The sequence below is a fragment of the Ammospiza caudacuta genome, chromosome 3 (assembly GCF_027887145.1).
Source record: "Ammospiza caudacuta isolate bAmmCau1 chromosome 3, bAmmCau1.pri, whole genome shotgun sequence".
NCBI lineage: Eukaryota > Metazoa > Chordata > Aves > Passeriformes > Passerellidae > Ammospiza > Ammospiza caudacuta.
The window spans coordinates 46,985,412-47,010,381 of NC_080595.1; the positions used below are offsets into that span (position 1 = coordinate 46,985,412).

At 38.5% G+C, this 24,970-nt stretch overlaps 1 protein-coding gene across 1 annotated transcript in view; it reads right to left on the minus strand.

Moving 5' to 3' along the window:
• Positions 1-24,970, minus strand: part of PCNX2 (pecanex 2) — a 152,267-nt gene that overhangs the window by 39,852 nt on the left and 87,445 nt on the right. The window contains exons 22-24 of the mRNA XM_058801750.1: positions 19,696-19,806; positions 15,096-15,223; positions 1,121-1,179 (exon numbers count right to left, since the gene is read on the minus strand). Coding sequence (XP_058657733.1) covers positions 1,121-1,179; positions 15,096-15,223; positions 19,696-19,806 — 298 coding nt within the window. The remainder of the gene's footprint in view (positions 1-1,120; positions 1,180-15,095; positions 15,224-19,695; positions 19,807-24,970) is intronic.

The window sequence follows — 24,970 nt, forward strand, 5'->3', positions numbered from 1 at the left end:
GCACATACACAAAAGAAATGTGTTTCTTGCGCTACAGGGTTTAAAACATAATTCACTTATTAGCATATATAATAATGCTAAAGGTCAGTGCTATCAGATGACAAAATGGCCTTAGGAAAAATCTTAGCTCCCTGCATTAAATGAGAAATAATTAAAAACCACCATTTGTGCTTCAAACTATTAATACCCCTCTTGCCTTCTTGGACACCCTGGATTACATAAATTTCTGCTTGAAGACATGTATTTCTTCATGTTACTGATGTAATGGATAAAGACAAAAAGGATGGGGGGTAAACCAGCAATAATTAATTAAAATGCAAATGTCCAACTTCACAATACAACCCCTGCCATCTCAGTGGCAAGATAAAATTGGCCACAGAACACATATATGGAACCTTGGAAGAACACAGATATGAAACCTTGGTCTGTCTCATTGGGATGGGATTTCAGCACAAGACACTGGGATCAGTTCCCCCCAAAAAGGGCTCTGTCCCACCAGGCACTGAAGAGTGCCAGCTGAGGTACCACACGTTCTCTGTGTCCACTGATGTGCCAAAAACTGCTCTCACTTCCCAGTCTCACTGGCCTGGGAAGTTGCTTTGCATGGCCATGGATTGGTGCTCTTTTACTACACTGATACCCAGCAGAGCAGCCCACCATCTTTCCTACTTCTTCCTCTTGCAAGTTTTCCAACTTCTCTTCTCCCCCCTCTCAGAAAGATTTCTCTCCAGGCAAGAGGAGATACCTGTCGGCCCAAACTGCTCAGTGGTAGGGCCACCACTAACTTGCTGCTTTTTTCCCAAAAAACAGCTGCCTGCCCACAGCTGACCTCTGAGTCTAGCTAGGTGCCTGATGCATATTCCAGACAAACATCAATATTATAATTAAACAGGCAATTGGCAGCCCAGCAGCTCTCTGTCTGATCAGCTACACAAAACTGAGCAGTAAATTTACTCATCACATGACTCAAACTGGTGCTCTGCTACATTTAAAGTGCTCTGGTTTGTACACACAACATTCAAACCCTTTGCATCTCTTCAGCTTTCCCAGCAAAGCCTCACCAATGTAAATACATCACATTTTGCAAATAAAGCAAGACACACAAACTCCCAAGCCATACCTGCATCCTTTTCGATCTGAATTGCCAGTCTGGTGTTGGAATGGTCTGATCTTTTGGTGCTGGAAATAAAGACATGTTTACAGCTAGTTCTTTTTTTTTTTTTTTTTTTTTAAATAAACAAGTCTCACAATAAACACTTTTTTCCTTTAAAACATCTCTTCATTTTGTCTTGATATAATTAGGCAGTTCACAGTAATCCGTTCATCAGGCATATACAGTTAGGTCTGTTACAATACAATACATATACAGTTAGTACTGCTATTGATATTGTAGCTTATCAGCACACTCTTTCTGCCCATCTTCCTTCTTGTGGGGCACAGTCCATTCAGAATTTGGCATCTGACACAACACTATGTACTTCAATAATTGAACTGGCTCCAGAAATAGATCAGCCAGGTGCCACCAAAACAGTGACTAGAGAGAATATTTAATCAGATTTTCTTTCCTTCTAAGCCTTAAGGTAAACAGCTGGACTCAAGAAGTTTTCTTTGGGTGAAAACATTTCTGTGGGTGTTCACCATCTATAGAAAAATAACAATACCAAAATACTTTACTTAGTTTCATATTTAGCTCAGCAGCAACAGGAGAGTCCCTGGTCATTCTTATTGCTTGAAAAAGGGTAAATTAGAGTGCCTTAGTTCATACAGGCACTAACCCTGTCACCCTTATGAATGGCACATTCCCTATTCAGTATTTTCACTGCAGCAGTGGAATATAAACAACAGAGGAAAATGATTACAAAAGAGAAAGCAACTAAAAAGGCAGATTGGATTGAGCTTTTACTACTAACTGTAACAAAAGACAGCATTAAAGTCAGAAAATAAGGAATGAGTAAATCAATGTGGGCAGTCATGTGTTAAACAGAAGAGAATGATTGTTGTGGTGAGTAGGGATATTCAACACCAAGTGCAAAGCATCTCCCAAGTACCCAGGGGTACTTGGGATAAAAGTGGAACTCTGGCTAATAAAAATGTTATAGTAAACATCAATTTCCCTGAAATACTGCTTTGACATGGGTATATAAGGATTTCAGGACACTTCATTGAAAATATTGCCTCAGAAGTTTTGCCCTCAATCGCTAGCCTTAACAGAAGACCTATCTATCAAATATGATAAATGATCAAATATGTAAATATGATCTCTGATTCCTTGGAAAATGAGATTAGAGCAAAACCAGGAAAAGGCCCAAACAGCAGTCATCATTTGGTCACGTGTGACAGTGGCAAGGGCCTCGTGTGCCAAAGCCTGCAAGCACAGGGGAGGAGAGCCACAACACCACTTTCCCTGGCATGGGATCCAAGGGAGACACCCAGGGGTGTCCCTCATGGTGTCCTTGGTGGAGCTGCAGTGAGATTGGCATGGCTGGGTGGCACTGGCTGGGGTCTGGCTCAGGTGTGGGGAGCATGGGGCCCAGAGGAGATTTTGAACAGGCTGGAGATTGGCCAGTCAGCCTCCACAGCCTGAATTTAACTACTCACTGTGGAAATTGCCAATGTGCACCAAGGAAGATGGCACCAAAGAGGGATCACTTCTAAGGGAGGTTTACAAACAACTTAAATAACACTGGAAAAGGATGGTGTAAAGATAACAGTGTCTTTGAAACACAGAAGAGACTCAGTAGTGGTTTCCAGGATTTTGTGTGTAAGTTCATGTTGAATCCAACTGGGAGAAGGATGACACTGTCATGTTACAAACGCTTTTCATCCTCTCCCCACAGCCTCCCCAAAAATGTTGTGGAAAACTGACCAACAGAAAAGTTACACACAAGTTTCCATGCAGGAGACAGAAGAGGAGCAGATTTGCTTTATTTCTACTTCCTACCAAAAGCAAGTGGTTTTTTTTTCTTAAAAAGGCACATTCTCTACTTTGCAAAAAGTATGATTGAGAAAATAAGACTGTTAATTAAAATGATTTGTAATTAATATTAGTTTATTATCTACATAGATTAACATTTTATTTGAGGTATTATTTTTCTTCCTGTTTCTGGTTGGCCCAGCTCATTGCAACTGCAATTATCATTTCCTATTCAACAGAAAATGACACTGGGGGAAGTGCCTTCGAAGCAGTTCAGAATATAAAGAATCATTTTGCTTTAAAAAGGTTGTCAAAATTCTTTCACCCTGATATATATCCACCTGCATATGCAAGAGTAAGCATAAACATTAGGTTGTGGAATTCAATCAATTTTCTATTCTCAGCAGAGAAGCACTGCAGATTTCCAAATGCATATGTTTTAAGATTATGAGATACTTTATTAACTTTCAGTGCCTCTGAAATCAGTGTGGTAGTGTAAGGTAAAAGTTAATACTCTTCTTTACCCCAGTTTCTTACCATTTCTGGTGTGGGGGCATTTTGAGACCCATAAAATCAACCAATACTTCAGAAAATTCTAATCTATAATAAACAGGAATCCTTTTGCCCAACATGCAGCTCTGCATCTATTTCTTTCCCCTCCCCCTCTTATTTTTTCTTTTGACATAAAGATGCATGAAACAATCAGGGAAAATCACAAGTGCTTTGGGACACAACAATTCAAATGATGCAGCCTGACTGGGAAAAAGGGAAGGAAATAGAACAGCTCTCACAAACCAAAAGCCCAAACAAAACAAAATAAAACCAGGCCCCATTAAGGCTTTGTTTGAGCAGCTAAAATATGAGCCCTGGGACATGAGACAAGAATTTACCTTTTCAGACACAACTAGAACCCAAATCTTTATACAGCTATTTTGAGGCATAATTTTATTTCATTTTTTAAGACCAAAAATAATATAGACAGTTTATAAAGCAAACTTCAGTGCTGAAATTCACCTTAGTTGAATAAATGCTGTCCAGTAATCAATTCTGGGTTTTAAAAGTCTTCTACAATTATTAGTAACCAAAGCTGTGTTAGTATCTTCATGAAAGCAATGGGAATTCGCACTGGATTAAACTATAATCCACTACACCTAACAATCAAATCAGCAACACCTTTACTTCTCAACCAGGACCTCTCCCTGTGAACTTTTGGGATTAGTAGGTGATTTGGGCTTTCCTCCAGTGGCCTCTTACTTTATATTTGTTTGTTACCACTCATCCAATGTGATAATTATCTCAGTAATTGAATTTCTTCCTGAATTGCATTATTCTATGCAAACCAAGCAGAGTTCCTCCAGCAATTACCCTAGAGAAAAAGGGATTGTGTTGGACTGTCTTCAGCTGAGTCTTCAGCAATTTCAAAGTCAACATCCTTCTTAGTTCCTGAAATATCTATCTCATGCTCTTTTAATTCCACATTTACATGGACACTGAGATAACCCACTGGTTTGTGCAGCACTGCTCATGTCATTAAAACTATTGCTTCCTTTTGCAAAAAAATTAGGTCACTTCCTATACTCCCAAACATATTGCCCGGAAAGAATTTCTTCTCCCACTTAGTTTCCCTATTTCCTTAGAAAGATAGAAAAAAGGCTGAGGGGGATCAAGGAAGTCTGCATATGCAGAGTATATTGAGAATCAGGTAAATTGAGGAAAATAAATAAATCATTGCTGATTTGATGATGCTAAATAAATCATGATTTCTAGAAGATCAAAATGAAATTCCAGCTGTTCTATCTGCCCTGCTGCTGCTGAGTTTTCCCCCAAAACACGAATTCAAGATTTCCAGGATTCCTGCTGTGTAGAAGATCTCTACTTTAAAAGAGAATAAAACAAAGAAAAGCAGTTTCCCTCTGGGAGATGCAGAGATGCCTTTCTAGGGTTGATCCAAAGTTTTTCTTTGTTTGTGTCCAATGAATTTTAATCCACACTTCGATGACATCTAACAGGCAAATTTAAAAGAGAGAAACTACAAGCTGCAGCCCTATGATTATTCATGGGAATCTGGGAAAAAAACCTTCGGTATTTTCATGTGCATGCCTAATGCTGCTGGCTCTATAAACAAAGGCTTAGCATTAAAAACACAGTAGCAGTTGTCTACAATGTGAGGCAGGAGGAGAGTGGCATGGCAGAATAAGCAGGCACCCATCAGTATTTGAAGGACACCAGAGGTAAAAAACAACGGTATTAATTGGAAGGGAAAGGATACTGAAGTAGTTTTAAATCAATTTAATCTAAAGGACAGAATGATTTCAGTGTGGTTTTAACAGCAAGGGCTGACAGCCCCTTTGTGCGTGACCCTGCCCATATTTTCTGGGCAGCTGCATGGAACATACACTTGGGTTTAACTCACATTAAGAAAGAGGGATCTCTTAAAAATGAAAGCAATTTTTCCTTCCTGATCACTCACTCTGATTTTTATTTTTATGCTTTCTTCCTTCTCTCCTTCCCTGACTGGGTCATTGTTTCATCTAACAACAATAAAAATAACAACAATAAAAAGTGGCTGTGATTGCACGCAAGGAAACCGGGGGAGGTATGAATAGTCCCAGTTGTTAAAAGGAGCTCTGTTGAAGCATCCTTCTAAGACACAGAAAGTTCTTATTATCAATAACACTTCCTGTTCTTAGTTTCTTTACTTTCTTAAAAAGGTTTGTATAACTGATTTTGAGGCTTCTTGGGTTTGTTTGGGTTTTTTGTTTGTTTGTTTTAATTTTTTCTGATGTTTTGGTTTGGTTTTGTTGTTGTTGTTGTTGTTGTTTGTTTAAGTGGGTGTTAAAACCAGAGTCATCTGCTGAGATGACTCAGTTTATTTGGCATATTCCAACACCTGTCTGGAAGATTCTGTACTTCTACAGGAAGGGGGATGAAAAAGTGAGGTGTAAACTCGAGATCAAAGCTGAGTGCCCAAACATAGGTTAAACAGCCCACCTTAGTGCTCTGACATTCAAAGGCTTAGCTGGGGAATTCACCTCTTATTTGTAAGCCAGGTGATTTAAGCATCTGTGTACTTTAAAATACTCACTAATGCTTTACTAAAATGTCATCAATATTCCTGCTTTTGTCTTATTTAATTTCATTCCCCTTGTCTAAGTGTGCTTTTTATTTTAAAAAACATTCAATTACTGTCTTCAGATTATTTTTTACTATGCAATAGAAGAAGCTTTATAAGTGAAATGATAATGCAACTGTGCAGAGGCTTTTTGTGTGCACTCCTGAGGATGTAAAAAAGGTCAGGATCCTAACATTCCTCTAAGGATGGGGTTTAACCCAGGACTCTGCTTCACAGCCGGACCTGGCTGTCTGCAGCTGAAAGAAGTGCTTTTCATTTAAAAGCAAATGTGTTAATGACATTACACAAACACAGGTATCTGAAATTGTACATATGGGTGTCATTCTGTTGTTCCCATCGTGTGCCAGCACAAACTTTATAGGAAAGGCACTACACTGAGCCCAGCCCTGGGCAAAGAGCTCCACAGCACTGATCCACTTGGGCTCTGCACTGATGGGCCCATGAGTGAAGCAGCAAAACCCTGAGAAACTGCCAGGAGCTGGAGAGCAGAAAGGAGGTGATGAGAAATACCCTGGTGAAGTTTTCAACAGAGAGAGTGAGAACAGACAAGGGAAAAATAAAAAAACAAAACTAAAACAAATGTTGGGAGCTGCTTGAGCAAATGAGGCCGAGATGTTTTTCTCCTTTACTCCACACAAAGAGAGGAACATTGTTTAAATATCATAAAAGGAAGAAAGGATAACAAGGTATTTCAGAATTCATTCTTGATATTTTTTTATTGCTGATAACCGTGTTTTCATGCTCTTTCAGTGTGCAATATTAAAATAGCATATATTTCAGATATTTTTCTCACTTTCAGAGTCAATGTGAATGATTAATAATAAAATTAGAAAGAAGAGATGGCAAGAAAGTATGAGGAAATACAAGACTTTGACAAAGATTGGTCTTCCAAAGAAAGCCTGTATCAAAAATACTAGTTTAGTTCACTACAGGGTTTTCCATATCCGTATTTCTCACCAAAAGATGCAAGAAGGCAAAAATAGAAGCTAACCAAGCCATTCCAATGCTGCAAACATGCAAATGCAGCACCAGTGACACTATGCTGAAGAACAACAAAAGTCTTACTGCTACTGTGCAGTTGTACAATATCCAATCTAATAGAGGGATAACTTTCAATACCTATGTTTTTTTTTTTACTGCAAGAACTGTTGAGAATGTTAATAATTTACAGCATTCATCTTGGTATCCTTATCCTCTACAGTACTCTTCAGGCTGAAAACATCTCTGATATTTTGAGAGCAAACACTGTTAGTCAAAGGACTTAAAAAGAAAAAAAAAAATCCCACTAGCTTTCATCCAGTATTTACCTAGTCCCAACTAGCACAAAGTTTCAGAGGCAATTCTCAGTGGCAATGGTGACACAATTCTGCATTTTGCACTATCTCAGAAAGAAGATATGGTTTACATTTTGCTCTTACAAGCCCTAAGGCAATCTAGGTCCAGTGCATACCTTTGTGTATCAGGAGACAACCAAGACCCAAGCATGCTGCAGCATGAACTGCTCCCTGCCACTGCCTGTGCACAACATTTCACCTCGGTTAGAATGGTTACACTTGCTGAACATCTCCTCCTGCATCTAAGCTTTACCAGCTTTCACATTTTGACAGAAGTGGCTTGAAAAAGTATTTCCTTGAACGTACAGCTTAGGTTTTGTACTCTGCACCTCAGCTTGCCCCTAAATGTTTGATTCAGTTAAATCCAACACAGGACGTGATCTACATTATCCAAGTGAATGGATGAACACTTGCTGAGAACACTTATTCTTATAGAAATTCAGACAACCCATTTCAAGGGGTTTCCAATATTTGACATGACAGAAAATTCATGAGTGAACTTGATTTCATTAGATTTACATAATTTGGAAGCTAATGATTAGATGAACAGCATTATAAATCTTTAGTGCTACACACGCCTTTAAAACATTAGATGGACCCTATTTCTGATGGGAGTCCATTATTGTCTATTATATCCTGTTGTTGCCTTCCTTTCTATATATATATTTAAAAATCCTTCTCTATCATGCTCATGATTTCTTCTCCTGTGTAGGTCTGAGTTCCTGCTTACCCATGTCTGTTGGATTACCCCCTCAGATTTTTTATTGAATGCCTTTTCCTTTCTGCCCACCCACTCTTTTCCCTTTTCATTTATGCCACTTACAGTTTTGATCTCTACTTGTGTTACTCCTGATCTCAGCATGCATTCCCTTTCTGATGTCTCCCTTCTGTCTTTACTCTGTCCTCTTAGAAAGATTCAGTGAACTGGAGTTGTGGCTGCATCTTTAACTCGGCAGGGAACTACAGAGCACTGAATCAGAACACATTCCCAATTAATTATCACACATATGGCTCCTATTCAATTAGCCTCAATTTGTTTTATTGACTGCCAGGGGCAAAAATTTGAGAAAAAGAGATGTTACCAGTTAAAGAGAGACTGCCAAACAGTTAAACTACATCTCTGAATTTCGTATAGCCTCCCTTGAGTGTGAAACTCCAGGCAACTCAGAAAACACTTATTTTAATATCAAACCTACTTGATTAAAGGCGCCTAGTTTCTCTTGCCCATCCTTTCTCACATTTTCCCAGCTTGGTGTGACTCTACAGCTGGAGTCAAGCGATGAGGTGAGGGCTGGGCTGGAGAGGAGGTGTGCACAGCTCTGTGCCACAGCAGGCAGCCAAAGGGCACTCATGGCCACTTGCTCTAGGGGAGATCACAGCTCAAGACACTGAAGGGAAGGGAGTTTCTAGCAGGGCTTCTTTAAGCTTGAGGTTGTACCTGAAGCAACACCCTCCAAACCTGAATGCTGTGATGACAAAGCTGTGGGCTTTGTCACTCTGCAAAGCTCTACACTGAAAGAAAGACTCCCAAACCTGCCAAGTGTTGCAGGAACAGGCCCATGGGCAGTACTGGTGGCATGCAAGACAGAGTGGTTACACACGACAGCAGGGAGCAGACAGGGAAGGGTCTTGAGAAGACAGTCAGATGAATAAGCCTAATGAGTAACATGTAATTTCAGAGAGCTCATGAAGAACTAAGGCTGAAGTACACACAAAGATGTTCTTTGTTCTTCAAACGTTTTGCTTTTCTCTGTTCTCTCCTCCAGTGCCAGAACCATGGGCACAAATGCCCCTGGAGAACAGGGCATAACTTCCCAAAGATCAGTTTATACTCATTGTTTAAAGAGAGGAGCATGTTTTTCAAAAAAAAAAAAAAAAAAAAAAAAAAAAAAATCACCTCTATTGGGAACTCTGCCAACCTTAAGAGAAGAGAAACGAAGGAAGAATGGCAGCAGCTTGCTAATATTTCAGCTTTTTGTACCACTGCCAGCCAGGGACTGACATTTACAACTGCATCAATGCTGTACTCAAGGATACCAAGGGAGGCCTAAGCAAACCTCAGTATAGGCTGTAGTATATCAGTACAGGCTGGGCTCTCACAGAACTAAGCACCTTTGAAATTTCCAGAAGACTGGAAAGTTTACAAATTCACCAAATTCTATATGCTTTGTTAATAGGATTGATAAGCTCTTCTGATTTGGAGGCAACACCCAAAACTTAAGGCCAAACACAGCTCATTTATTGGTCCTATTTGTTTGGACTTGTAAGTCCCATGCACTAATAAGCACCCATTTCAGGTTTATCTGCATGCTGGTATTTATTTATACTATTTTGAAGAGTTCTAAATTAACTCAACTCTCAATAAAAGCCTGGAGGAGCCCTGAGGCCAACTCAGTGAAGACCTCTCGTAGAAGAACCACAGTCACCAAAGGGACCAGCATTCATCAGTGAGTAATAGCTGTGAACAAAGGCACTGGAACATCAGTTCATTTTAGAGCAAACAGAAATACAGTGCTTCTTTCTGGTCAGTTCATAAAAACAGGATAGAAATAGAGGCAGTCAGAGAGAAACACAAAAATTTGCAGAGAAAGCAGTTTGGAGGAAACTAAAATAATTGCAATGAACAGTAACACTCAAGGCAACAACGTGCCTTTCAGACCAGGTAGCTAGAAATATTCAAGGAAGTTTGAACCCTAAGTAAGTTTGAACTCTAAGTAGGGCGGTGGCAGTAGTTAGAACATAACACATGAGATGATATTTATGAAATAAGGCAAATATTATCTCCTGTCATTTAGGGGGGGAAAAGCTGAAGTTATCCTATTCACTATAAATTAAAATCCAAACCATTACTGAGTTACAAACATCTGCTGCAGTTGTTCCTCTGTAAACATCACTACTATGGAGGTCTAAAAACATGTGAAAATCAAACAAGATAGAAGGAAAAAGACTAAGAAAAAAAGAAATCCAGTCTTAAAAAGAACAGCTTGAAAGGTCTGAGTGTGCAGATCCCAAACAAGGCCCATGGACAGTTACGGGTGAATGACATTTTGTGTTTGGAGCAGGGGTTTTAACAGCTGTAACACATGAGCAGGCTCACAGGGAAACCAGAGGCACCAGCATGTGTTAAAAACAAGCATTTGAAAGTGGAAGGCCTGTTATTTTATGGGGAAAAAGGGGGGGAGCAGACAGGTACTTTTCACAGCTCCTTTTCCCACACATGTGCATAATGTGGGGTCAACCAGAATTATGTGTACACTGGGAAAACTCTTCCCATTCCACCTGCAGGCTGTCTGTGATGGGCAGGTTAAGTGAGCTGGCAGGAAAAAAAGAAGAAAAAGCCATCTGCACTACATCTGAAGCAGGGCAGGTTTTCCTTGCCCTCCATTCCCAGCTGCGTTAACCCTACAGGTGGTTATTTTCCAGACCACAATGACTGGAACAATAACACAGTGATACACTTTTTAAAGAGACGGAGGAAAGAAATGCTTGCTCACACAGTCCCAAACACAGAGAGGCATCCTGTAATGCCAGTCTGAGATAACTGGCAATTTAATCACAGCCTCTTTAGAGACACCTAATTAATTCAGTTACACCGCACTGTAATTCATTCAAGGCGCTTCAAAGCAAATGCAAGCTGTGCCTTACCCAAAAATAGGCACTGAACCAGAAGAATAGGAACAGGAAGGTACAGGAGAGACAAGCAGCTTGTAAACAGCAAAATCTCCAGATTCCTGGTGGCAGTTTGCTGTTTGTGGGGACAAGTCACAGCTGCAGCAGAGAACAAACAGGCTGCTCCATGTGATCCAGCTGTTAGACCCACTGGGGAATAAAAGTAAACTTCCTCCTCTGTTCTGTCATTGTCATATCCAAGATACAAAGGAAGATAAGAGGAAGGGAGGAGAAGGACAGTCAGGCCACAATGTGACAAAGTATCGGAGAAAAAAAGCAAAAGCAGAGGAATTGAACAATAGTGTTTGGACAAACGCTTCATGCTTTAGTGTCTATACATTAAACAAGATTTACTGCTATTTCCTTTTCTCTCTCTGACGTCTACAGCCTAATCATTCCAACAGCTGTGAAAATAGGGACTAAAAGAGCAGTCTTCAAACTGGGAAGCGGGACCAAGGCCAATGGCTGGACAAAACCAGTGTCACAGCAAACCTTCCTTTGTAAAAACACAAACCCAAAAATAACAGAGAGACAGAAAGAAAAATTCTCATAGTTGAACTCCCACAAGGTAACCAGCTCATAAGCAGCAGCCCAGCTTCTCATTTTACACCCCTCTCTTTTCAACAACAAAGGCAACAAAAGCTGCAAAACTGTGATTGCAAGAGTTCTTCTTTCTCATTAACTTTCCTTATTTTTTCTTCTTCTTTCTCATCCTTCCCTTCCCCTCTGAAGGATCCCTGACCTCAGTGATGTATTGGTGTGGTAGACTCTGCCTGCAGTGAGTACCAAAGGGCACACTCAAAACAAACAGCATCTGCTGACTGCAGGGAAGAACACCCATGCTCTGTGCACACACCACAAGAGCCCAAACAGGCACAGCATGAGCCCTGAATTTTGAAGAGCCTGTTAGGAATTTCACAGTTTGCTTACTATCAAAATGAATCCCTTTTTTTTTTTACCCACTTGAGTCCTTCAGCTCCTTGAAAAAACAAACAACACCATTTTAATTCTCCAAGACTTCCAGCTCCAGCTTGAATCATCTAAAATAGAAGAAGCTCAGTCAGAGAAACCTGAGGATTCAAGCTCCTTTTTAGCCAGCAGCAAAAGTGGAGCTAAAAGACACCTAGAAAAACAAGATACATGTATGTGCACTCAGAAAACACCAGGTAAGGACAACCAAACCAGCATTTTAAGGAACAGATGGATCAGTTGCTCAGCACTCACACTGCTGGCCTAGTAGTCCTGTTCTATTAATAAACATGGTACTCTGTACTTGCTAAAGTTCAAAATTTCAACTTTGGGTTCACTCTACCAAAAATGAACTGGATCTTTTTTCCCTCATCTAATTTCAGGCTGTTGGCCCAAAGGAGATGCAAAAAAATTTCTTCCTGAAGAGAAACAGCAGTGAAGTTTGCTTGACAACAGAAAAGTGTGCAAATACTGATTATAATCAGTACAGAAATGACAACCTAAGAAAGCAATCTAATTTATGACTTGAAAGAAAAACAATTTTGATACTTAGACTGCTTGTCAAACTTGCTTTCAGTTATTTCAATTATTATTATGCCATTTTTTATTATATATTAAAAAAACAACCTTGGAACTGACAATACCTGACTGCATGTAAGTGTAAATGAATTATTTGTAGCTAATATGTGATAATTTAACATAGCCATCAATACAACAAAAAATTGTTTGAAAACGAGTATGTGAAGCAGGCTGTAAAAAAAAGCTGTATAAAGTACATTGAAGGCAGCTTTCCCCTGGGCAAGGCTCCTGTCAACAAGCAGTGAGTATAGAAACAGCCAAAAAAATCTCCAAGAGCTCCTGCTTTGTATGCACACAGAGAACACTGCAGAGAACCTGTGACTTTCTACAAATACCCTGAGCTAAACTTGGAGAAACCATCAATGCACTCCAAAAAAGAAATCTGTACAGCAACATCTGTTTGTTCTGTTTTCTTATACAACCTTAAAATTTAGTGCACATCTGGCTGTAAGAACTGCAGCCCAAAGACAGGCAGATGTGCAGGAGCCAGAACAACTTTCCATTCTAGCTCAAGCTCCTGATCCTTTCTAACTCCACAGCTCAAAAAGAAAGCAATTATGCTGCCCCTTGAAATTTTTACATATTGAAAGGGCAAAATTTTAAGCAATAAGGCAAGGCCCATTCAGTTCATTCAACTATTTGAAGTATTTAATAGAAAATTTCCTTATTCCTAATATAAAATTGCTCCCCTTTGTTGCCTTTTTCTGTCTTTTCAAAGTGTATTTTTAATAAACCAGGAGTTTTTCAGTCCAACTCTCACTCATTCTGGTTAGTTCCTCATGTGAAATGGAAGTAAGGAAAAGGAGAATTAGAGGTCCTAGAGACAAAATGAATACAATTTTAGGAGGAGTCATTCCATGTACATATTCTGAGATGCCACGGGTTCAGGCAAAGACTTACTTTACTTCGATGACAAACCTGAACCTTCTACAAGGCTGTTTTCTACTTCTGAAAGGCTTTCAAGAGGCAAGGTTGTGTTATTTGTTTTAAGTGAGGTCACAGAAGGTACATCAGAATTTCTAACAAGTACCAAAACACAATTTTTTACAAAGAATAATGTAAGCCTTCTGGTTGAAGACAAAGTTGTAGTTGCCGCTTATTTTGAAAGGACAAGCAGTGGTGAATTAAAGTATTAAAAGGGTTTAGTTTTCTGCACTTGAGGTTTTACAGTTTATGGATAAAATAATTACCTTGCTTTGCAAAACTATTAGCATCAAGTTCTTTGCTTCCCTTAGTGGGAATCACAGATGGTCACTACTGATGAAAACAAGTCACACACATCCCCTTTTTAAAGTATTGAGTATCAATCATTTTTAGTTACTTCCTGTGAATATCTCCTGTTCATTTTGTATGAAAAGATTAGACAAACCAAAAGCAAATATAAATGACCCCCTCTTTTTCCCTTGACAATAACCTAAAGACTTGACACACCCTAACTACATGGCAGTGATGTGCCTTCAAGAGAGGTTGGTTCTCTTAAAGAGTTGAAAGAAAGGGAAAAGTTGGTTCTCTAGAGTTGCAAGAAGAGCTGAAAGAGTCCCTAGAAAGGGAACTGCATGCCTTCAAAATGCTCTGGTTGAGGTAAAATGCAGCAGATGGTAAAATACTAACTTCCTACTTAGTATTGTTCAAAGTTTCTGTCCAGAAATGTATAGCTGGCTGTGGGATTAGTGGTAGCTTCCTGCCTTTCCATAACTGCCCTCCACTTCACTCTCTTGAAAGAATTAAACTGCTGACCCAGTAAAAAAGATGTGAGAGAGAATTCTGTTAAGATCTAGTCCCAGTGTACAAAACTCAGTTCCCCTCGAAAGGTTTCCACAAATCTCATCACATTCAGAAACGAATACAAAGCCTCCTTATATAACTTGGCTTTGTCTGACTAATTTCTTTATAGATGAGTACATATTCATGCACTGACACAAGTCAAAATGCAACAAAAGAAAACTCTTCAAACTAAGATACACCAAGACAAGAGGTGTGGTTAGTGTGTGGCCCTTCTCACTGGCGAGGCCAAGCCCAGACTCAGCCAATGCAATTTTCCCTTTCTATCACAGTTGTGCAGCTGCAGAGTTACCTGCTGCATCCCAGAGGGTAGCATTTAATCAGCCGAGTTAGTACAAAATGTATTTATGCAGTCTGACTGCTAGTGCCAAAGGCTTCACAGATTTATTTGCTAGCACTAGCTAGCAAGACAAAAAAGGCTGACAACTGGGAGTTTTACTGCTTTTTTCGTTTTCACAGCTTCGTTACTGTGTGTCTGTACAACAAATGCAACATGACGCCTCATCTGTAACACACTGATAATTGCTTAAATACATTTTCAGAAATAGCCAAATAACCATGGGAAAGTAAAACACCAGAAACTAGATTCAAAGATTAACCTCTCATGCTCTAATTTAAGGATTATCTTTGGAAACAAAAAACACCACCAGAAATGAAACTAATGAGAGCAAAACCTTTACAAATAACAAAGGTAGACATTTGTGAATAATCTTACTTGTAGTTTTTTTCCCAGAACTTGACTGGTCGTGCGTACGATGCGATGAAGATGACACTGCCCAGAAATGGACTGAGTGGTGTAGAAAAGACTGAAGCGGCCAGAGTTTGAAAAAAAAGCATAGCAGAGTCTGAAAACTGCAAGTTAAGGTAACATGGAAAGGGAGGAAGGCAGGCAGTGCCAAATCAGCCATTACCAGCATGTAGTAAGTGGCTCTTCAATGCTACAGTTTCATTATGGGGGTGACCCTGCCTAATCCCTGCCCGAGGACAGATGCTAGGCATAGGCAGTGCAGCAAACACCCTTTTCCAGCTACCTAAGCTACCTTCTGTAACATAAAAGTGCCTTTCCAGAGTCTGACACAGAGTTTAAAACACACACACACATGAGGAAAAAACCAATCTCTTGAAAATTATTTGTTCTCCACACTGGAGTTTTGCTTTCACTGTGTCCAGTGTTCCATTCTGTGAGCTTCTGCTTGTTTTGGAACGACCCTGTATGTGGAGAAACTATGCCTCTTTGATCCAACCTGCTGGTTCAAAGTCATGTTTTCACATTGATTCTTACTAAGAATTTACTATTCCAAAGCTAAAAAATGTTCAGCATTTCAGACTTTTTGAAATATATAAGAAATGAGAAGGTGAGGACAGGGGAGTAGTAAGTATCACACATAAACATCATAATGAATGCCTGAATCCATAGTTTACTTCAAATGTAAAGTCATATTTCAGGTTGCTGGAAAGCAAGTTAGGAGATGGATAAGGATACTGAAAAAGATGCAAGTTAAAAGGAATATAAATAAATGCAACCAAATAAAATGTTAGGCTTAAATTCTTCATTAATTCATACCACATCCATGAAATTTTAGGAAAAATACTTTCAAACTGGCATAAGAGACCAGCTGTCATTCTTTACATCTCTCTTGGGAGGGAGGTGCAAAGTAAAGAAGCCATGAACTAAAGGAATCACTATAAATGGACAGTGATCAAGCACATCTCAATCTAAATTTCAGGTAAAATCACCCAATAACCAGAATTTTTTAGCTTACTCTCTTATAGCAAAATACTGTACATGTGTCCCACAATCCCTGAGACTTCACAAAAAGCCCACTTAAACAAAAGTAGCATCATTCTTGGTACAGCATTTCCATAAAACTGCGAGTTAGCCAGGCTTTAAAAGCCATTTGCAAAATTTAGAAACAAATATTTGCCAAAAAATACCTTTCAAATCTCTCAAACTTACTAAAAGACAGTGATTTGGAACAGTGTCTTTGTGCTTTCAGAGAGACTGAAAAATGAGCTGCCCTGAGAGTATAAAGTTTTAAAAAGTGACACAGAGCACAGAGCAAAAAGCAAGTGCATCAGAAAAGTTGAACTGTCACATTACAGTGCAGTCATAACCAAGCACTGGCTGTGAAAGATGAACAAGTATTTACAAGTGTCAGATAAGGGAAGGAGGCATGGGAGCTGAAGAGAGGAAGAGAGAACAAAGAGGACAGATAAGGGCAGCAAACCGAGTTTTTTAAAGCTGGTACTAATGTAATGATTGATTTAAAAATTGCCACCATCATGAGCTGAGACATTTCGCACACCACTGTGAACTGTTTGTGTCTTAGACATAATCAGAAGCAACGGGGGTTTTTTATCAGGAGACATAATGCTCTACTAAATGGACAGTAGAAGACACTACCCATTGGATTTGTGAAAAGTGATTTTAACTGTTTCACATCTCTAAGCATGTCATGAGAGGAAGCGACAGCATCTGACTCTTACATATATGTAACGAGTGCAGTGGGCAATTATCTGTCACAGGGGTATTTTTATTTGAGGACATCCAATTTGTCTGTATTATGTCATTATTTATTTACTTTAAATACCAATGCTTTATTTATGTCTAAATAAAAAAGAAGTGTCAAAAACTTACAGGCATACTTTATTACACTGACCTTTAACCTGACCCAAGCTAGGTTTCCTGTGTACCATCTTTGTTAGGCTACATTGTCTAGAAGCAGAACTTGTTTCTTTGTGAATAATGGATTTTCTTTCTAACATGGCCAAAATCAAATTTTGAGATCAAAACCCCCAAAGCTAAAAACTCTTCAGCATTAAATAAAACATTGCCTTTGAGGATTAATTCTTGCAATTTAAAACTCTGTTTAAATTCAAACCAGCTTCAAAACAAGTAAGTGAAAGACTGACATTTTGAAAATCTTCCATCCTCTTCTTTTAACACAAAACTATGTAGTAAGGCCAGCTCAAATCCTCTGTTTCTCAAAATCCATATTTTTACCTGCAAGCCCCTTCCAGGCACACAACCACTTAGAGGATGGGAAAACTGACTGTCACAGGGCTCTGCTTTCTGATGTTAGAGCATTAACCCTGAAACAACCAAAGCAGAAATTCTCCTAAACAGGATAATCTCAACTAAAAACTCTTTTTCTTCCCCTCAAATTTCACTATTCCCTTTTTAGGTTAAATCTGCCTTTGAACCACAAACTACACTGACTTTCTCAGCATGCTGATATTTATAGATGCATAACCTCATCTTACCCACTTAAAGGCTAGGAAGGGAAGTTGCAGATCTATCCTCAAGTCTGAAGCCCATTCCTGTTCCTGGTATTTTAGAATTAAGAGGGACTTTGAAGGGTCACCTATTCCATCTAGCAGCCACAAGCAGGATCAGCTAAACCTATATGACTCCTGATAGACATTCACTAAAAATCCTGAAGATTTCTAATGGTGGAGACTCTACAACCTCCACCAGGCAAAGCTCCACACGTGTTCCCTTCATGCTGCACTCCAAGGCATTAAAGTGCGCTGAACTACTCATATCACTGAGCTCTGCAGCAAAAGTTCACCCAGGCACTTCGAAATTTAAAAAATTTACATCCTGTTTGCAGAACTGATTGAAGCAATTAAGAGTCACAAATAATTAACTCTCTAAAGAAATGGCAGGTTTAGTACCTCTGTAAACTGCAACATGCCTTCATCATTACTGTTTGCAGGGTTATGATAACAACAAATAAAATTACCATGTAAAGAGGCAGAGTTATTGCTGTTGTGGGAATATTAACTTCAGCATTTAACCAGTATCTTAATTGCAGCACTGCCTTAGAAGACAGATTTGCATTTACAAAGCATACTATAAATACAAATAATAAAAAGCTAGGCTAGATCACTTTAGCAATAACTCTGTAAACAAACAAAACTCTGGTTTAACTACTTTCCAGTTTGCAAAATTTAATTGGTAATTTTATGAAGAGCAAAGTTACCACTGCAGAAAATATTTGTGACCAAAGGGAAATTAGTTATAATGCAATCTTAGTTCTTAAATGTTTTGCTAAATAAATTCATATACATTTCCCCAACAGAAATGAAAATATTTTTTTTATTGTGAAATTCTGGAAGGATTTGCTATGAATAAACTAAACCTCTTAGGACAGATCACTCTTTTATAATGCTTTCCTTCTATAAGACGACAATCTAAAACTTTCCCTCTGGGACTTATTCTCTGTGCACTTCCCTCTCTCTGAGGCTTCCATTTATTCCTCCCATCTAGAAACATAAGCATTGTTACTCAACATTGCTTATGCTTCACAGCAAAGGGCAGACGGAAGAAATCGCTCAAGGGAAAAATCCCCAGCCCTGTGGGATGAAAGGGACAAAGACTTAAATGCATATATGTAACAAACAGTACAAACGGAACTTATCAGTAGGTCTGAATTAGAACCACTTCTTCCACAACTTTGGTTAGCAGGGAAGTTAGAAATTAAAAGTTAGTGTCTGGTAACGACTTAGATGCCAATATAGTTACATTTGTTCAGTTAAAATGTTTTTCAGGGCTTTTTTTTTCTGTATCCAATCAAGTTTCTAACTGAATTTGAATATAAATTGAGTAATTTTGGACTAAAAATTCAATATACAGTTTTTAACCGTACAGACAGGTCTGTGTTGAACTCTGTTTTACTCCCCATATCCATGAACCTGGAGATCACCCTGGAAGAGGCACTAAAACAGACTGCTTCTGAAGGACTGCCTTGATGCTGACAAACATATATAGTTATTCATAAAACAGAGTTGAAAGGTTAAAAAGGAGAATATTCCGCAGCACCCCAATGAAAAAAATTTACATTAGAATGTAAAAATCTAGCTGCATCTCAAATTGAAAAAAAAATCAGGACAGTTGTAGCAGAAATTGGCTCACTGAAATGAATTTATATCTGACATACCAACTAGAAACAAGTGAGAAAGAAACTAATATTTGAGATCTCAGTCAGCCATAAGCCCTGCAATATGTCTGTCACAACATTTCTTTCTGGATGCATCAAAACTCAGTGCTGAGGACTGGGGAAGTAAGTAATCTGCAGAATGTGGCTGGGTGGGAATAAACACACCAGGTTGAGTCAGAGTTCCAGTTTCCCAGTTTCAGATCCCGTGCAGCCAAAAAAAAAAAAAAAAAAGAAACTGTATTTCTCAGATGTTCTACGATTTTCAAATTTTCAACTAAATTACCAAGAATTTCAAATCTCATTCAAACACTGTATATAAATTGCATACATGAAGAGGAACTTAAAATAAAGCAAAACAAATTTATAAAGGATATGAGGTATTGCAAAGAGCTGAGCAAAAACATGGAACGATGACCCCCAGGCAATCTGCCAGGGAGCAATGTATGTCATGATGAACTGCAACTTCTGCAATAGGTCCCACAGCTGAAAAATAAAGGAAAAAAAGAAAAACATTGTCACTTTTTAGGCACTGAGATAATTTCAGAACTAGTATCTGAAAGAGACACTTAAAAACTGTGCCCTGGAATAAACATGAGATAAGTTATATTGTATTATTAGCTTTCATAGATATTAAGGTCTAAATTCAGTAAGGCATTAGAATATATTCTTCATTCAAAATTTAAACTTGCAATGAGGTACATTTTTGACCACCATACTGAGGCAGTTCCCAGATTACCTTTCAGAAGTATGTCTGCTCTAATTAGAAAGTGGGAGAACAGGTTCTGATATTCACTGACTATATATGACCACAAGTCAGACGGATACAGGAGAGGAGACTCCGGGAGAAACTGGATACAGTGAACAGAGAAAGTTCAATGTGTGACATGTGGCTGTGCTCATGGAAATCAGGCTTACTTCTCAAGAGCACAACATTCCCAGTTTTTGACTCAATGGGAGAAGTTATCATGATGTAAGCATATGCACGGCATTAATAATGAATTGTAGTTGCAGTTTCAAGACCACTGTATTATAAAAAAGTTGCATAAATATGAGCTTGTATTGTTGTGCAGTGCAAACTGCAAACCACAACGAATTTACTTTTGCTTCCAGTAAATTATGCTTGGTGCTTCAACAGTTTCTGATTCAAGAATGATGTGTACTTTTTCCCTGGAATACATTTCTCCCCCTCTGTCATTTCTCTTGGCATCAGGCCAAAGCAGATCTTGTGTCTCATCTATTGCAGAGTGGGTTCCTGACAAACTGTCAGGAAAGATTTGGCCATCAATAGACATTAGTGCTCAACACACAGGGAAGTTGACAGTAAAACAGGAGTATATGCAATATTTCATGCTCATATAGCAAATATATGCTGAATTTCTTAGAGTATTTTTTTTTGAGTTAGTGAAAAACTAGACTTTGCCAACATCCTGAAAGACACTGAACTGTATCAACACTTGTACATTAAAATGCTTCCAGGGAATGTTCTCAAGCACTGATATTGTGCATATTTTTAAACTGCTAGAAAGGCATCTGGGAAGGTTCTGGTCTGACTCTTCCAAACAATCTCCAGGAATCCTTTTGAATGAAAACCCTCCATGGTTCATTTCTAGGTGGCAATTCCATATCTGCACCTTGCATACAGACTGAGAGAGTTCATCAGCACAGATATAAGCTCCTTAAGTCACCAGCCCCAAAGTCCCACTTGACCATCTGTATCCACAGTGGCAATGCACTTACAGGATGTTTCACTGAGCTTCCTTACAGACTGCAGTAAATAATTACATATCAAATGTGAGGGAAGCAAGAATCACTTGTAGCATTGACCTGCTTTGGTCTTCGTGCTACAAAACCATCAGAGAGCAGCTGCTGACTCAGTATAACCAGCGTCACCCTAGCTCCAGCTACAACTAATAAACATTCCAGGTGAGATGCAAGCAGTGATTCACCCACTTTCTTTGTTTTGGCATGACTCAAATTAGGAGCAATACACAAAGTATAGATTACACTTACTTTGCACAGATATACTATTTAAAACCACCAAAGCCCTGATAAAAACAAGCTGTTCCAACCCTTCAGTGCACAGCCTGATTTCCCCTACTTAGAGAAACTCATATCTTGCTAACTTTGTTTTCTGTCAAAAATACTGCATGGGACTCGCAGACTGCAGCATTAAAGTAAGCAAGTAAAACTGAACTGAAACTCAAATGGACATTCATGTATTTGAATGTTATTTAGCAGGTTGTGGGGTTGCTTTGTTTCACTTCAGTTTTATTTATCTGAAACATCACAATGAACAGCTGGGAGAAAACTTTTATCTGCAAAAAGATTTAAGTGAAGGGCTGGAAAAAGCTGATGACTTGCATTTGAAACTTCAAAAATTTAAAACTGCAGCACAGCCCAGCAAAGTTCTGCCAGTTACAGATTGACATCACAGAGTCATAAATCACCCTAGCTGTGCTCAAAGCACAGAATTCATCAAAAGGTTCTCAAATCTCAAATAAAACTCAGGTTTTCCATTTGCTAGGAAACCAAATCCAGGAGGACACTCTTCTGGCTCTTTGTTCCAATATATAATTTTCAGTTGTTCTTTAATATTTACACCCTGCAAAAGTTGGCCAATGGAGCCCAGGTTCGCTATTGTATCTAACAAGTCCTACTGCTTCTGCACTCCTCACTGCTTGAACTTGCTGCTGTTTCTTCCAACACTTTCCTCTCAGCTAACACTTCCACAAGACAGGCAAAGGAGCTCATTTCCATTCGAGAACATGAAGCAAGAATGCTTTAGTGAACCTCTCTTGGTTTTTGAAAGCCTTACAACACTGCACTTAAAAGCCTGGAAATGTGTGATTTTCAAGCTACTGCTTTCATTAAGAGTTGTCAAGTGCCTCTATTACCTCTTAAATCCCTGCTTCCAGAGCATGTTCTGCAAAATGCCTTCAGGGTAATATGCCATTAGCATTTTACATCTCTAACTATAATTGCTAAAGCTGATGTCATCCACCAACTACAACCCTGAGATTTAAAAAGGAGGACTTGGCTTTACATTTTCTCTTTTTTATTTTACTAGAACAATCTAAGAAACTGTTTCGCCTTATCAGTTTCATCCAATTTGCAATATGCTTCCTCCTATATCTGATAGGGGAACTCACAGAGCTTTTCCCACAGAAAGAAACTGAAGCTGCTAAAAATCACCTTTATAAATAGGGGAGACTGAGCTATTCTCTTATTTCAACTGCAACTAGCTGCATTTCAACCTTCAGTAATTTGAAGATATGAGCTAAAGAGAAAAACCTTCATCTCTTTTACATTGTCAGAAACAATACAGAATGAATTTGAAAGAGAGAGAAAAGGCAAAGCCCATCTGGGGCTGAATCTGTTGAGGAAAGTAAAAGGCCACAGAAAGAACTTTTACAGGTGTATTGACAGCAACACACAAACTGGAAAAAATCACATGGACCTGCTGAGGGATTGGGCACGGCACTTGGTGACAAAGAGCACAGGGAAGGGAGAAGTGCTCAATGCCTTCCTTGGCTTGGCTTTACTAGTGACCCTTCAAGCCAGAGGCCCCTGAGAGCTGCGAGGAAGCACGGAGAAATTGAGACACGCTACATAGCAAAGGATTAGTTAAAGGCACATCAAACCACACTAGAAAAAAACCACTTCCATGGAACCTGATGGGACACCTCAGCCCTTCCGTGGTTCTGTGAAACACACAAATTATCCCCAGTAGAGTTCTGTTTGAATAAGGGTGAGGTGAACAGTGCTAGATACAAAGAGGGAACCTTCTAAAGACAAGGTGAAAAAAAAATAGTCTCTGGTCAATTTTAACTCTCTTTTATAACCACTTCCTTAAACATATATAAAAGATTAATTTTTATTTGAGACCTCTACATCCCAGTTTAGAATTTTTATAAAATAATATTTTTATTAAGCCTTATTACATCTTCAGTGTTTTCTACAGTTCAATAAGCAGAAACTATTATATGTTTATATACTATTTATAATATATAATTATATATTATGTAGGGGGCATAAAAGTTCTAATATTCCAAGATATATTTATGCGTGTGACAGTTTTACACAGTAAACAGTTTTTCAAAGTCTTTGATAAAGACCTTAAATTATCAGCATGTCTGGTGAATTTAAACCAGCACTACCATCAAGTAAAAGTGCAGAACATGCATCCATCTTTCATGTTTATTTTAGGTGGACACACATTTTACCTTAATCATCTTTAAGCCTTCTATGAGTTCTGAAGCCTCTACAGATTTCTGGTGCCCCAGTGAGTAATAAACAAAGCAAAGGCAAAGACTCATCTTCCCAGGATTTTCTTTAAATCTGGTTATTCTTACTTAAACAAATTTTATGGAAATTAGATAACATACATAAAAAATTAAAGATTTGTGGAGTCTGAAACATCACTAAAATTGTGCATTCTTTTCTCAGTTTGGTAGATTTTAATAAACTAGGCAGAGGTTAACACCTGAATTTAAATGACTCAGTGTGAGATGGAGACTATGCAATACTCTCAGCTTCTGGTGGCCCTTCTATGTGTTTGGCATCTGCTGGGATTTTGTGTGGGCAGGCTTCTTGGCAACTCTGGGACTAAATAATGCATAAACATTAACATTTCCTGCTAAGTTTAAATTTTTCTAGGTTTTAAAAAACTGTGTATATATAGACACATAGGTTTTAAACTAAAATAATGGTCATATATATAAATATATAAATATATATAGCTACATGCTCTACATGCAAAACAAATTGAGATTAAAAAAGTTAAGTGCAGAAAGAAATTATTTCGCTTGAACAGGTATTCTTTATATTCCTCTTTGGATTCTGTGACCTTGAGATGATTTGAATTAAGACTCTGAGAGGAGTATTTACTTCTTCATGTTAAGCTAATTCTGATCAAGTGGAAACTCCAGCTTTCAGAATTAAATTCTAATAACTACTGGTATATTTTTATTTTCTTTTTGGTATGTCAATAAAAATGAATATACATCAAGAGTGAAAAGCTGTAAGTACGCATGTGTTTAAGGACAGAAAATTAAACTTGGTAGAATAATTTTACTCTTGTTCATTGCTTTGCTTTGCAAATCATTGACTTTTGGGTTTTTATTTAACATCGTTCAAAACAAACTTCACCTTTGAAATCCTACAAAACAAGATTTACTGGAAATACTAAATGTTTTTACTGCTTATGTCTTAAGTCATTGTGATATTCTATGGTCTATTTGGACAGCTGTGTTTGAGCCTACAACAAATACTTTGCAGGATGTCTTTACCTGCACATGCTTACAGACACTTGAAGCCTTTATATTGTGGGCTTCAAAATCATTGTCTAATGCAATACATACAAGAAAGAGAATCAAAATATAATCAGTCCAAGTCTCTGATATCAAACCTTGGAGGAAAGAATATATTCCTCAAGCACAACATTCAGCACTTAAGAGCGACACTGCAAAAAACAGACATGTGTTAAGCAGTTTGAGCAGCAAGCCTTGAAAGCCTTACAATTAAAGTTTAATGTTAGCCAGATGTAATTATGGTAAGGATTATGACAATAAGATGATGATAAAGCCTAACAGAGCCCTGGATCTGCTCATGGCAGATCCTGCTTCTTCCTTCATTGTCAGCTGATAGC